Below are 16104 nucleotides of genomic sequence, written 5' to 3'. Positions count from 1 at the left end.
ACACCTTTTGTTCTCTTTCCTGGTTGGTCAGACACCTTTTGTTCTCTTTCCTGGTTGGTCAGACACCTTTTGTTCTCTTTCCTAGTTGGTTCCAGAGATATTTTTCATTCTCGAGGCAAATTGGAGAAATGATCCGGTTTTGGATTCTCTAAACAATTCAACAGCAACGGAAATACATTTTAATCGAATTTATAAAAACTTGGTTTTAAATTATTATTATCAAACAAAACTCACTCTGGCCCAATAGATTAAACATCAAACAAATTTCTACCCAGTCGTCACGAATGAGCAAACTGTCTAATCTGCCTTTCCTCCCCCCTCCTTTCCTCCTCTCTCCTCTCATCCTCCCCTCCTTTCCTCCTCTCTCCTCTCATCCTCCCCTCCTTTCCTCCTCTCTCCTCTCATCCTCCCTCCTTTCCTCCTCTCTCCTCTCATCCTCCCCTCCTTTCCTCCTCTCTCCTCTCATCCTCCCCTCCTTTCCTCCTCTCTCCTCTCATCCTCCCCTCCTCCTCCTCTCTCCTCTCATCCTCCCCTCCTTTCCTCCTCTCCTCTCATCCTCCCTCCTTTCCTCCTCTCTCCCTCTCATCCTCCCCTCCTTTCCTCCTCTCTCCTCTCATCCTCCCCTCCTTTCCTCCTCTCTCCTCTCATCCTCCCCTCCTTTCCTCCTCTCTCCTCTCATCCTCCCCTTTCCTCCCTCTCCTCTCATCCTCCCCTCCTTTCCTCCTCTCTCCTCTCCTCCTCCTTTCCTCCTCTCCTCTCATCCTCCCCTCCTTTCCTCCTCTCTCCTCTCATCCTCCCCTCCTTTCCTCCTCTCTCCTCTCATCCTCCCCTCCTTTCCTCCTCTCTCCTCTCATCCTCCCCTCCTTTCCTCCTCTCTCCTCTCATCCTCCCCTCCTTTCCTCCTCTCTCCTCTCATCCTCCCCTCCTTTCCTCCTCTCTCCTCTCATCCTCCCCTCCTTTCCTCCTCTCTCCTCTCATCCTCCCCTCCTTTCCTCCTCTCTCCTCTCTATTTTAGAACGTTCTATTGTCATTACGCATTCGGCAGTGGTTAAGAGCGTTGGACTAGGAACCGGAAGGTTGCAAGTTAACCCACTGTTCCTAGGCCGTCATTGAAAATAATAATTTGTTCTTAACTGACTTGCCGAGTTAAATGAAGGTAAAATAAAAACATTACTATATTATTCTATTGCTCCTGTGTTAGCAGTGAGCTACTGTTTAGAGTTCATTCCCAGTTCGGGAGGAAAAGGTTTAGCAAAGTTATTTTCTGTTCCACACAAAGGCCGGTTATTTTCCTGTCTCTAACCAACCCGAGTGGAACGTCGTTTCGGTGCATAGAATCGTCATAAACTCACGAGCAAATCTGATTGGTTCGTTCTCTTAACCCTTTCCTTTGTTGGTGTCGGAGCTCCGTGCGTCTGTTTGGGTTGTAGCAGCGCTGTCACTAGGGTTGACTCTGACATCGCTCGTCCACATATTTATATATTCTGAATTCAATTCCTTTACTTAGATGTGTGTGTATTAGGTATTTGTATTTTCAGTGTAATTGTTAAGATATTGCTGCACTGACTGAACTAGAAGCACAAGCATTTCTGTTGTTAACACGGGTTATCTGATGGAATCAGAAGCCCCAGTCGGTATCTGTTGTAATTCACATAATAATTGATTGGATTTTGATAGCTCTTTTTCCCAGCTGCTCAGAACTCTACCTGCTGTAGTAAAGTTACCTCATCCACCACCGATGTGTAGAACTGACTTACCTCTGTATGTCTGTCTGTCTGTCTGTCTGTCTGCCTGCCTGCCTGCCTGCCTGTCTGTCTGTCTGTCTGTCTGTCTGTCTGTCTGTCTGTCTGTCTGTCTGTCTGTCTGTCTGTCTGTCTGTCTGTCTGTCTGTCTGTCTGTCTGTCTGTCTGTCTGTCTGTCTGTCTGTGTCTGTCTGTCTGTCTTTCTTTTTTTGTCTGCCTGTCTATGCGTCTGCCTGTCTGCCTGTCTGTCTGTCTGCCTGTCTGTCTGTCTGTCTGTCTGTCTGTCTGTCTGTCTGTCTGTCTGTCTGTCTGTCTGTCTGTCTGTCTGTCTGTCTGTCTGTCTGTCTGTCTGTCTGTCTGTCTGTCTGTCTGTCTGTCTGTCCACTGTCTGTTTGTCTGTCTGTCTGTCCCTGTCTGTCTGTCTGTCTGTCTGTCTGTCTGTCTGTCTGTCTGTCTGTCTGTCTGTCTGTCTGTCTGTCTGTCTGTCTGTCTGTCTGTCTGTCTGTCTGTCTGTCTGTCTGTCTGTCTGTCTGTAACAGTGTCTGTCAATGTGCTAAACCCTGTAACTGAGATCAGCCACCAGCCCAGCTGGTATCTCCAGTAGTGGTGGTCCATGGGACTCTCTCCATCACCACCACTGAGATCTACTTTGAGGTGGACGAGGACGACCCTAGCTTCAAGAAGATCCACACCAAGGTAACAGTGAGATTGGCACCATGGTAACAGTGAGATCAACACCATGGTAACAATGAGATAAACACCATGGTAACAGTGAGATCAACACAATGGTAACAGTGAGATACACACCATGGTATAACAGAAGGATCCCACCATGGTAACAGTGAGATCAACACAATGGTAACAGTGAGATCAACACCATGGTAACAGTGAGATCAACACAATGGTAACAATGAGATAAACACCATGGTAACAGTGAGATCAACACCATGGTAACAGTGAGATCAACACAATGGTAACAGTGAGATACACACCATGGTAACAGTGAGATACACACCATGGTAACAGTGAGATCAACACCATGGTAACAGTGAGATCAACACCATGGTAACAGTGAGATCAACACCATGGTAACAGTGAGATCAACACCATGGTAACAGTGAGATCAACACCATGGTAACAGTGAGATCAACACCATGGTAACAGTGAGATCAACACCATGGTAACAGTGAGATCAACACCATGGAAACAGTGAGATCAACACAATGGTAACAGTGAGATCAACATCATAGTAACAGTGAGATACACACCATGGTAACAGTGAGATTGACACCATGGTAACAGAAGGATCCCACCATGGTAACAGTGAGATCGACACCATGGTAACAGTGAGATTGACACCATGGTAACGGTGAGATCAACACCATGGTAACAGTGAGATCAACACCATGGTAACAGTGAGATCAACACAATGGTAACAATGAGATAAACACCATGGTAACAGTGAGATCAACATCATAGTAACAGTGAGATACACACCATGGTAACAGTGAGATTGACACCATGGTAACAGAAGGATCCCACCATGGTAACAGTGAGATCGACACCATGGTAACAGTGAGATCGACACCATGGTAACAGTGAGATCCACACCATGGTAACAGTGAGATCCACACCATGGTAACAGTGAGATCGACACCATGGTAACAGTGAGATTGACACCATGGTAACAGCGAGATCAACACCATGGTAACAGTGAGATCGACACCATGGTAACAGTGAGATCCACACCATGGTAACAGTGAGATCAACACCATGGTAACAGTGAGATCCACACCATGGTAACAGTGAGATCAACACCATGGTAACAGTGAGATACACAATGGTAACAGTGAGATCAACACAATGGTAACAGTGAGATCCACCATGGTAACAGTGAGATCCACACCATGGTAACAGTGAGATCAACACCATGGTAACAGTGAGATACACACCATGGTAACAGTGAGATACACACCATGGTTAATGCAATAACATAACTCGTCCTCACTCTGTGTCTCTGTGTGTGTGTGTGTGTGTGTGTGTGTGTGTGTGTGTGTGTGTGTGTGTGTGTGTGTGTGTGTGTGTGTGTGTGTGTGTGTGTGTGTGTGTGTGTGTGTGTGTGTGTGTGTGTGTGTGTGTGTGTGTGTGTGTGTGTGTGCGTGTGTGTGTGTAGGTCCTGGCCTACTCCGAGGGTCTACATGGCAAGTGGATGTTCAGTGAGATCAGAGCTGTCTTCTCCAGAAGATACCTTCTCCAGAACACTGGTCTGGAGGTCTTCATGGCCAACCGCAGTACGATACCTATATCTAACTAGTATACTACCTTTATATACCTGTCTCAGCTGTACAGTACACCTTTATATACCTGTCTCAGCTGTACAGTACACCTTTATATATCTGTCTCAGCTGAACAGTACACCTTTATATACCTGCCTCAGCTGAACAGTACACCTTTATATACCTGTCTCAGCTGAACAGTACACCTTTATATACCTGTCTCAGCTGAACAGTACACCTTTATATACCTGTCTCAGCTTTACAGTACCTTTATATACCTGTCTCAGCTGTACAGTACACCTTTATATACCTGTCTCAGCTTTACAGTACACCTTTATATACCTGTCTCAGCTTTACAGTACCTTTATATACCTGTCTCAGCTGTACAGTACACCTTTATATACCTGTCTCAGCTTTACAGTACACCTTTATATACCTGTCTCAGCTTTACAGTACCTTTATATACCTGTCTCAGCTGTACAGTACACCTTTATATACCTGTCTCAGCTTTACAGTACACCTTTATATACCTGTCTCAGCTTTACAGTACCTATATATACCTGTCTCAGCTGTACAGTACACCTTTATATACCTGTCTCAGCTTTACAGTACACCTTTATATACCTGTCTCAGCTTTACAGTACCTATATATACCTGTCTCAGCTGTACAGTACACCTTTATATACCTGTCTTAGCTTTACAGTACCTTTATATACCTGTCTCAGCTGTACAGTACACCTTTATATACCTGTCTCAGCTTTACAGTACACCTTTATATACCTGTCTCAGCTTTACAGTACCTATATATACCTGTCTCAGCTGTACAGTACACCTTTATATACCTGTCTTAGCTTTACAGTACCTTTATATACCTGTCTCAGCTGTACAGTACACCTTTATATACCTGTCTCAGCTGTACAGTACACCTTTATATACCTGTCTCAGCTGTACAGTACACCTTTATATACCTGTCTCAGCTGTACAGTACACCTTTATATACCTGTCTCAGCTGAACAGTACACCTTTATATACCTGTCTCAGCTGAACAGTACACCTTTATATACCTGTCTCAGCTTTACAGTACCTTTATATACCTGTCTCAGCTGTACAGTACACCTTTATATACCTGTCTCAGCTTTACAGTACACCTTTATATACCTGTCTCAGCTTTACAGTACCTTTATATACCTGTCTCAGCTGTACAGTACACCTTTATATACCTGTCTCAGCTTTACAGTACACCTTTATATACCTGTCTCAGCTGTACAGTACACCTTTATATACCTGTCTCAGCTGTACAGTACACCTTTATATATCTGTCTCAGCTGAACAGTACACCTTTATATACCTGTCTCAGCTGAACAGTACACCTTTATATACCTGTCTCAGCTGAACAGTACACCTTTATATACCTGTCTCAGCTGAACAGTACACCTTTATATACCTGTCTCAGCTTTACAGTACCTTTATATACCTGTCTCAGCTGTACAGTACACCTTTATATACCTGTCTCAGCTTTACAGTACACCTTTATATACCTGTCTCAGCTTTACAGTACCTTTATATACCTGTCTCAGCTGTACAGTACACCTTTATATACCTGTCTCAGCTTTACAGTACACCTTTATATACCTGTCTCAGCTTTACAGTACCTTTATATACCTGTCTCAGCTGTACAGTACACTTTTATATACCTGTCTCAGCTTTACAGTACCTTTATATACCTGTCTCAGCTGTACAGTACACCTTTATATACCTGTCTCAGCTGTACAGTACACCTTTATATACCTGTCTCAGCTTTACAGTACACCTTTATATACCTGTCTCAGCTGTACAGTACACCTTTATATACCTGTCTCAGCTGTACAGTACACCTTTATATATCTGTCTCAGCTGTACAGTACACCTTTATATACCTGTCTCAGCTGAACAGTACACCTTTATATACCTGTCTCAGCTGAACAGTACACCTTTATATACCTGTCTCAGCTGAACAGTACACCTTTATATACCTGTCTCAGCTGTACAGTACACCTTTATATACCTGTCTCAGCTGTACAGTACACCTTTATATACCTGTCTCAGCTGTACAGTACACCTTTATATACCTGTCTCAGCTGTACAGTACACCTTTATATACCTGTCTCAGCTGAACAGTACACCTTTATATACCTGTCTCAGCTGAACAGTCTCAGCTGTACAGTACACTTTATATACCTGTCTCAGCTTTACAGTACCTTTATATACCTGTCTCAGCTGTACAGTACACCTTTATATACCTGTCTCAGCTTTACAGTACACCTTTATATACCTGTCTCAGCTTTACAGTACCTTTATATACCTGTCTCAGCTGTACAGTACACCTTTATATACCTGTCTCAGCTTTACAGTACACCTTTATATACCTGTCTCAGCTTTACAGTACCTTTATATACCTGTCTCAGCTGTACAGTACACCTTTATATACCTGTCTCAGCTTTACAGTACCTTTATATACCTGTCTCAGCTGTACAGTACACCTTTATATACCTGTCTCAGCTGTACAGTACACCTTTATATACCTGTCTCAGCTGTACAGTACATATACCTGTCTCATATACCTGTCTCAGCTGTACAGTACACCTTTATATACCTGTCTCAGCTGTACAGTACACCTTTATATACCTGTCTCAGCTGTACAGTACCTTTATATACCTGTCTCAGCTGTACAGTACACCTTTATATACCTGTCTCAGCTGTACAGTACACCTTTATATACCTGTCTCAGCTGTACAGTACACCTTTATATACCTGTCTCAGCTGTACAGTACACCTTTATATACCTGTCTCAGCTGTACAGTACACCTTTATATACCTGTTTCAGCTGTACTGTACACCTTTATATACCTGTCTCAGCTGAACAGTACACCTTTATATACCTGTCTCAGCTGTACAGTACACCTTTATATACCTGTCTCAGCTGTACAGTACACCTTTATATACCTGTCTCAGCTGTACAGTACAGTACACCTTTATATACCTGTCTCAGCTGTACAGTACACCTTTATATACCTGTCTCAGCTGTACAGTATTTATATACCTGTCTCAGCTGTACAGTACACCTTTATATACCTGTCTCAGCTGTACAGTACACCTTTATATACCTGTCTCAGCTGTCTCAGCTGTACAGTACACCTTTATATACCTGTCTCAGCTGTACAGTACCCATTATATACCCGTCTCAGCTGTACAGTACACCTTTATATACCTGTCTCAGCTGTACAGTACACCTTTATATACCTGTCTCAGCTGTACAGTACACCTTTATATACCTGTCTCAGCTGTACAGTACACCTTTATATACCTGTCTCAGCTGTACAGTACACCTTTATATACCTGTCTCAGCTGTACAGTACACCTTTATATACCTGTCTCAGCTGTACAGTACACCTTTATATACCTGTCTCAGCTGTACAGTACACCTTTATATACCTGTCTCAGCTGTACAGTACACCTTTATATACCTGTCTCAGCTGTACAGTACACCTTTATATACCTGTCTCAGCTGTACAGTACACCTTTATATACCTGTCTTAGCTGTACAGTACACCTTTATATACCTGTCTCAGCTGTACAGTACACCTTTATATACCTGTCTCAGCTGTACAGTACCTTTATATACCTGTCTCAGCTTTACAGTACACCTTTATATACCTGTCTCAGCTTTACAGTACACCTTTATATACCTGTCTCAGCTGTACAGTACACCTTTATATACCTGTTTCAGCTGTACAGTACACCTTTATATACCTGTCTCAGCTGAACAGTACACCTTTATATACCTGTCTCAGCTGAACAGTACACCTTTATATACCTGTCTCAGCTGAACAGTACACCTTTATATACCTGTCTCAGCTGAACAGTACACCTTTATATACCTGTCTCAGCTGAACAGTACCTTTATATACCTGTCTCAGCTGTACAGTACACCTTTATATACCTGTCTCAGCTTTACAGTACACCTTTATATACCTGTCTCAGCTTTACAGTACCTTTATATACCTGTCTCAGCTGTACAGTACACCTTTATATACCTGTCTCAGCTTTACAGTACACCTTTATATACCTGTCTCAGCTTTACAGTACCTTTATATACCTGTCTCAGCTGTACAGTACACCTTTATATACCTGTCTCAGCTTTACAGTACCTTTATATACCTGTCTCAGCTGTACAGTACACCTTTATATACCTGTCTCAGCTGTACAGTACACCTTTATATACCTGTCTCAGCTGTACAGTACACCTTTATATACCTGTCTCAGCTGTACAGTACACCTTTATATACCTGTCTCAGCTGTACAGTACACCTTTATATACCTGTCTCAGCTGTACAGTACCTTTATATACCTGTCTCAGCTGTACAGTACACCTTTATATACCTGTCTCAGCTGTACAGTACACCTTTATATACCTGTCTCAGCTTTACAGTACACCTTTATATACCTGTCTCAGCTTTACAGTACACCTTTATATACCTGTCTCAGCTGTACAGTACCTTTATATACCTGTCTCAGCTGTACAGTACACCTTTATATACCTGTCTCAGCTGTACAGTACACCTTTATATACCTGTCTCAGCTGTACAGTACACCTTTATATACCTGTCTCAGCTGTACAGTACACCTTTATATACCTGTCTCAGCTGTACAGTACACCTTTATATACCTGTCTCAGCTGTACAGTACACCTTTATATACCTGTCTCAGCTGTACAGTACACCTTTATATACCTGTCTCAGCTGTACAGTACACCTTTATATACCTGTCTCAGCTGTACAGTACACCTTTATATACCTGTCTCAGCTGTACAGTACACCTTTATATACCTGTCTCAGCTGTACAGTACACCTTTATATACCTGTCTCAGCTGTACAGTACACCTTTATATACCTGTTTCAGCTGTACAGTACACCTTTATATACCTGTCTCAGCTGAACAGTACACCTTTATATACCTGTCTCAGCTGTACAGTACACCTTTATATACCTGTCTCAGCTGTACAGTACACCTTTATATACCTGTCTCAGCTGTACAGTACACCTTTATATACCTGTCTCAGCTGTACAGTACACCTTTATATACCTGTCTCAGCTGTACAGTACACCTTTATATACCTGTCTCAGCTGTACAGTACACCTTTATATACCTGTCTCAGCTGTACAGTACACCTTTATATACCTGTCTCAGCTGTACAGTACACCTTTATATACCTGTCTCAGCTGTACAGTACACCTTTATATACCTGTCTCAGCTGTACAGTAAACCTTTATATACCTGTCTCAGCTGTACAGTACACCTTTATATACCTGTCTCAGCTGTACAGTACACCTTTATATACCTGTCTCAGCTGAACAGTACACCTTTATATACCTGTCTCAGCTGAACAGTACACCTTTATATACCTGTCTCAGCTGTACAGTACACCTTTATATACCTGTCTCAGCTGTCTCACCTGTGTAGCCAACATCATCTTTAACTAACTCACCTGTGTAGCGGACATCATCTTTAATTAACTCACCTGTGGAGTCTGAGTCTCCTGTGCTGCACTCTATACCTTTCTGTCGTGACTGGACAGTGTTTCCAGACTTCCTGTGTTCTCGTGCTCATATCCTGTGATGTAATCCCCCCCAGCGTCTGTGATGTTCAACTTCCCGGACCAGGCTACAGTGAAGAGGGTCGTCTACAGTCTACCCAGGGTGGGAGTAGGAACCAGCTACGGACTGCCTCAGGCCAGGTGGGGTTAATAGCACACACACACTCACAGGAACACACACACCCACACACACACACACATCTCATCAAAGTGTATTGGTCGCATTTACAATCCATCTTTAACCGTGTGTGTGTGTGTGTGTGTGTGTGTGTGTGTGTGTGTGTGTGTGTGTGTGTGTGTGTGTGTGTGTGTGTGTGTGTGTGTGTGTGTGTGTGTGTGTGTGTGTGTGTGTGTGTGTGTGTGTGCGTGTGTACCTCTCCTCCAGGCGTATCTCCTTGGCGACCCCTCGTCAGCTGTTTAAGTCGTCCAACATGACCCAGCGTTGGCAGAGGAGGGAGATCTCCAACTTCGAGTACCTCATGTTCCTCAACACCATCGCAGGTGAAAAGAGAGAGACCTACCATTTGTACCCTCCTCATCATTATCATCATCATCATCACTCTCTGTTACAGCCTTTCTCCTTCCTCTAGACTTACTGTACATTGTTGTGGAGAGGGTCATTTACTTTCTCTTTCTCTCTCTCAATTAAATTCAATTCAAGGGCTTTATTGGCATGGGAAACATGTGTTAACATTGCCAAAGCAAGTGAGGTAGATAATATATAAAGTGAATATATAAAGTGAATATATACAGTGAAAAACAATACAAATGAACAGTAAACATCACACATACAGAAGTTTCAAAACAATAAAGACATGACAAATGTCATATTATATATATATACACTCACTCCCTCTCTCTCTCTGTCTGTGTTTTCCCTCTTCCTTGCTCCCTCACTCCCTCCCTCTGTCTGTGTTTTCCCTCTTCCTCGCTCCCTCACTCCCTCCCTCTGTCTGTGTTTTCCCTCTTCCTCGCTCCCTCACTCCCTCTCTCTCTCTGTGTTTTCCCTCTTCCTCGCTCCCTCACTCCCTCCCTCTGTCTGTGTTTTCCCTCTTCCTCGCTCCCTCACTCCCTCTCTCTCTCTGTCTGTGTTTTCCCTCTTCCTCGCTCCCTCACTCCCTCTCTCTCTCTGTGTTTTCCCTCTTCTTCGTCCTGTCCCTCCCTCTGTCTGTGTTTTCCCTCTTCCTCGCTCCCTCACTCCTCTCTCTGTCTGTGTTTTCTCTTCCTCGTCTGTGTTTTCCCTCTTCTTCTCCCTCACTCCCTCCCTCTGTCTGTGTTTTCCCTCTTCTTCGCTCCCTCACTCCCTCCCTCTCTCTGTCTGTGTTTTCCCTCTTCCTCGCTCCCTCACTCCCTCTCTCTCTCTGTCTGTGTTTTCCCTCTTCCTCTCTCCCTCCCTCACTCCCTCCCTCTGTCTGTGTTTTCCCTCTTCCTCGCTCCCTCACTCCCTCTCTCTCTCTGTATGTTCTTCCTCTCTCCCTCACTCCCTCTCTCTCTCTCTTCCCCCACAGGGAGGAGCTACAATGATCTGAACCAGTACCCAGTGTTCCCCTGGGTTCTCACTAACTTTGAGTCAGAAGAGCTGGACCTCACTCTGCCCGGCAACTTCCGAGACCTATCCAAGGTATTTACCTCCAAGTGTTGTGCTTCTCTCAGCAAATCACAGCTTTTTGTGTAGTAATTATGATGCCACGGCCCTGTATATGTACTGTGTGACAGAGCCATGTAATGTGAAGGCATGTTAATTAATGTTGTCACACCTGTAAGTCCTTTATAAACTAGTGACCAGCAGTGTGTGTCATTATACCCTGATGAAGAGAGCTTGTCTCTCAAATATTGCATCTGAGATTCTGTGTTAGTTTCAGCTCTTGTTCCAAATTGTGTGTGATTCCCTGCAGCCAATCGGTGCGTTGCACCCAAAGCGAGCGGTGTTCTCTGCAGAGCGCTATGATACCTGGGAGGAGGACGGAACGCCACCGCACCACTACGGCTCCCTCTACTCTACCGCTAACACCACACTGCTCTGGATGCTGCGGATAGTGAGTACACACACACGCGCCAAAACAGGGAAATAATGATGTTTTTAGAGGAACGTAATCAGAACCGCAAACAAAAGTAATCTGTAGTGTTCCTGGAACAGAACCGTTATTTTAAAAGCTAGATAGATAGAATAGATAGATAGATAGATAGATAGATAGATAGATAGATAGATAGATAGATAGATAGATAGATGGATAGATGGATAGATGGATGGATGGATGGATATTGTGTGTATAGAGATCCTTTGTGTATCCTGCTTCATCAGGAGCCCTTCACCACGTTCTTCCTGAATGCCAATGAGAACCAGTTTGACCATCCTGACAGAGCCTTCTCTGGCATCGCACGGGCTTGGAGGAGCTGCCAACGGGATACTGCTGATGTCAAGGTTAGTGTGGGGGGGGGTTTGTGCGTGTGTGTGGGGGGGGGTTTATGTGCGTATGTGGGGGGGGGTTTATGTGTGTGTGTGTGGGGGGGGGATTTATGTGTGTGTGTGGGGGGGTGGGTTTATGTGTGTGTGTGTGGGGGGGTTTGTGTATGTGTGTGTGTGTGGGGGGGTTTATGTGTGTGTGTGTGGGGGGGGGGGGGGTTATATGTGTGTGTGTGGGGGGGGGGGGGTTTATGTGTGTGTGTGTGCTTAAGAGAGGGAGTTTAAATGTGATTGAATGATTGATTAATTGATTGTCATTAGTAAAAACATTATGAATCCTCACCTGTGTTGCTGTTGTTGACCAACAGGAGTTGATCCCAGAGTTCTACTACCTCCCAGAGATGTTTGTTAACAGTAGTGGTTTTGAGCTGAGTATAATGTGTTGACCAACAGGAGTTGATCCCAGAGTTCTACTACCTCCCAGAGATGTTTGTTAACAGTAGTGGTTTTGAGCTGAGTATAATGTGTTGACCAACAGGAGTTGATCCCAGAGTTCTACTACCTCCCAGAGATGTTTGTTAACAGTAGTGGTTTTGAGCTGAGTATAATGTGTTGACCAACAGGAGTTGATCCCAGAGTTCTACTACCTCCCAGAGATGTTTGTTAACAGTAGTGGTTTTGAGCTGAGTATAATGTGTTGACCAACAGGAGTTGATCCCAGAGTTCTACTACCTCCCAGAGATGTTTGTTAACAGTAGTGGTTTTGAGCTGGGACAGAGAGAGGACGGGACTCCTGTGTCTGATATAGAACTGCCGGCCTGGGCCAAGAAACCTGAGGACTTCGTACGCATCAACCGCATGGTGAGACATACACACACACACACACACACACACACACACACACACACACACACACACACACACACACACACACACACACACACACACACACACACACACACACACATATGCTGGGTCGTATTTGTGACTCGTTACGAGTCACTACTTCAACGGGGGTGACGTTGGAATGATTGCCGCATTTTTGGGGGCAGAAATGCCTTCTGGAACATGTGAACTTTTATTTAAAAAAGTTAATTTCCTTAATAACAAACTTGTATATAAATACAAATAAAATTGTTCAATTAGGAGCCCAGTTGGTTTAGCCACAGAAAAAGACAGCAACCTTCCATGATTGGCTGAGGTAATGAGTTGGCTGGAGAGATGAGTTGACATTGGTCTGCCACGTAGCTTCTGTCTATAACATGAACTGGTCAGTATGATGATCCTGTCTAACACGGCTTTTTTGAAAGATATCACATATTAGAACTACATCAGTGTTGCTCTCCACTTTCTGGAGGACCGAGTTTTGAAATCAGTGGTTAGTGTGAGATGGAGATGGAGGACATTCTGGCGTTTGAGTCAAACAGAGAACACACAGAAGGCTGTTGTATAAAACACCTGTCTCCGGATTACATCTTCAAACTAAGGGCAACCATGGCATCCGTGACAGAGAGGTAAAAAGCATCCATCCATGTATACAGGTAAGAGAGTCTACAGTGGGGCAAAAAAGTATTTAGTCAGCCACCAATTGTGCAAGTTCTCCCACTTAAAAAGATGAGAGAGGCCTATAATTTTCATCATAGGTCCACTTCAACTATGACAGACAAAATGAGGGAAAAAAATCCAGAAAATCACCTTGTAGGATTTTTTATGAATTTATTTGCAAATTATGATGTCCCAGGTGTCCCATATATATATATATATTTATATTTCATAAAACGCCATTAGCACTTACCCGTCCAGAAGTACGTCCTGTCCTTGCAGAAACAGCTCCTCAGTTAATTTGAATCATAACACTCCAAGATTCCTCAAACAAAACATCTGTCTCACTTTCACTTTAGAGTTTGACTTCGCTTTAAGTATTCGCCCGGATATCTTCAATGAAATCGTTGAAACTACAACTTTCCGAAATACAGCTGCGCGTAAAAAGCCTTACAGCAACCCCTCTGATCGTCAAGGCGAAAATGGAGTTCCCTGCGCAACCAAGGAATTGTGGTCCAACCCCAAACCATTACATACTGGCGTTTACCTCAGCTCATTGGCTATCTACCCAGCTAGATTTCAAGAAGATCAGTGGTCATTGGGCAGAAATATAGTCAATCAATGAAGCTTCGCTGAAATTATTGGTGCGTCAGGTAGTCATTTATCGTTGTCTTTAAATCAGCTCACTTCGGTCAATTCTCCCCGCAAAAAAAACAACGTTGTTTGACTGTGTTGCAAACATCCAGAGGAATGCACTGGAACGATTGTTTACATGGGCGAATCCAGCACAAATAGTTTACAAAATGTTTAGATTTAGGCTATAAAAATGTATTTTATCAAAGAAAACGACACTTCATTTGATCAATGGGATACTCAGGAAGAGAAATAAGATCAAGATATCAGAATGTAAGTCTAAAAACTGTGATGGCGGAAAATGTTTCTGTTCTTGATTGCTCTTCTCAAACAAAAGCATGGTATTTGTTCTCTGTAATAGCTATTTTAAATTGGAAAACGTAGTTTGATTACCAAGATTCGAATCTTTTGAAGGGTGTAAGACATGCATTTTTCAAGAATGTTTAATGTTACGAAATTGTATTTTTAGTTGCCACTCTGAAATTTCTCCTGATGTTGGTCCCTGTACGGGACTGCTGTTGTTAGGACAGAATGCTCAGATCAAGGCTAAAGCTTAAGAGGGTGTGAACGATGCTGAATGAGGGTAGACAAAAGAAGAGCTCTCCAGTAGGTACCAAAACATTCAAGGACCATTTTCTCAAAAGTGGGGTTAGAAGTTCATCAGCTTTCAATGCAGAATTACTTTTTGTTCCTCAACTGTAGTGTGTGTATATATATATATATATATATATATATATATATATATTATAGGCTGTAATAACGCAGAGTCTCTACTTTTATCATAATTTTATCTACTTTTAAACATTTTTTTTAAACATTTGAAATGTTGCTACATCGATCACATTTAAAATGGAAGAAAAAGGGTTGAAATAGGAGGTATTAACTGAACTTGTCCGTCTTGTTTTAATTTCTTAATGAATACACCCCCCAACAACACCACTGGAGAAGGCTTACTGCCCTCAGCTACAAGACTAGAGCATAACCTTTCTCTTTCCCTCCCTCCCTCCTTCCTTCATTTCCTTCCTCCCCTCTCTACCATCCCTCCTTCCTTCCCTCTCTCCCTTCCCTCACTCCCTTCCTCCTTCCTTCCCTCTCTCCCTTCCCTCTCTCCCTTCCCTCTCTCCCTTCCCTCACTCCCTTCCCTCTCTCCCTTCCCTCACTCCCTTCCTCCTTCCTTCCCTCTCTCCCTTCCCTCACTCCCTTCCTCCTTCCTTCCCTCTCTCCCTTCCCTCACTCCCTTCCTCCTTCCTTCCCTCTCTCCCTTCCCTCACTCCCTTCCTCCTTTCTTCCCTCTCTCCCTTCCCTCACTCCCTTCCTCATTCCTTCCCTCTCTTCCTTCCTCTCTCCCTCCTCTTTCCCTTCCTCCTTCCTTCCCTCTCTTCCTTCCTCCTTCCCCTCTCCCTCCTTCCTTCCTCCATCCTTCCCTCTCTCCCTTCCCTCACTCCCTTCCTCCTTCCTTCCCTTCCTCCTTCCTTCCTTCCCTCTCTCCTCCCTCTGTCTAGGCGTTGGAGAGTGAGTTTGTGTCGTGCCAGCTGCACCAGTGGATAGATCTGATATTTGGTTATAAGCAGCGAGGGCCCGAGGCTGTACGAGCTCTTAACGTCTTCCACTTCCTGTCCTATGAGGGTTCCGTCACCTTGGATACCATCACCGACTCCGCACAGCGGGAGGTAGGTCACCTGGCTGTCGCCACGACTCACCATGACAACCGTCACAGGACAGCGGTGTCGAGAAGTGAAGTACTATGATAACACAACATCATGTATAACAACATGTCAAATGTCAAATAAAAATGTATTGGTCGTGAGATCATTAGAAAGTGTGATCAATAATATTAATAGTATAGAAGAAAGTGTCAAAAAAATATATATATAT

The 16104-nt window shown here is 43.6% G+C and overlaps 2 protein-coding genes across 2 annotated transcripts in view; one reads left to right on the top strand and one right to left on the bottom strand.

Moving 5' to 3' along the window:
• Nucleotides 1–16104, bottom strand: part of LOC124015443 (mucin-2-like) — a 312521-nt gene that overhangs the window by 227298 nt on the left and 69119 nt on the right. The gene's annotated exons all lie outside the window — the stretch shown is intronic.
• Nucleotides 1–16104, top strand: part of LOC124015467 (neurobeachin-like) — a 127066-nt gene that overhangs the window by 85636 nt on the left and 25326 nt on the right. The window contains exons 16-24 of the mRNA XM_046330667.1: nucleotides 2326–2438; nucleotides 3916–4033; nucleotides 9689–9791; nucleotides 10036–10151; nucleotides 11159–11271; nucleotides 11546–11686; nucleotides 11953–12072; nucleotides 12763–12915; nucleotides 15732–15899. Of these exons, the coding sequence (XP_046186623.1) occupies nucleotides 2326–2438; nucleotides 3916–4033; nucleotides 9689–9791; nucleotides 10036–10151; nucleotides 11159–11271; nucleotides 11546–11686; nucleotides 11953–12072; nucleotides 12763–12915; nucleotides 15732–15899 (1145 nt within the window). The remainder of the gene's footprint in view (nucleotides 1–2325; nucleotides 2439–3915; nucleotides 4034–9688; nucleotides 9792–10035; nucleotides 10152–11158; nucleotides 11272–11545; nucleotides 11687–11952; nucleotides 12073–12762; nucleotides 12916–15731; nucleotides 15900–16104) is intronic.

The sequence above is a fragment of the Oncorhynchus gorbuscha genome, linkage group LG02 (assembly GCF_021184085.1).
Source record: "Oncorhynchus gorbuscha isolate QuinsamMale2020 ecotype Even-year linkage group LG02, OgorEven_v1.0, whole genome shotgun sequence".
Taxonomy (NCBI): domain Eukaryota; kingdom Metazoa; phylum Chordata; class Actinopteri; order Salmoniformes; family Salmonidae; genus Oncorhynchus; species Oncorhynchus gorbuscha.
This window is presented reverse-complemented; position numbering and strand designations above follow the sequence as displayed.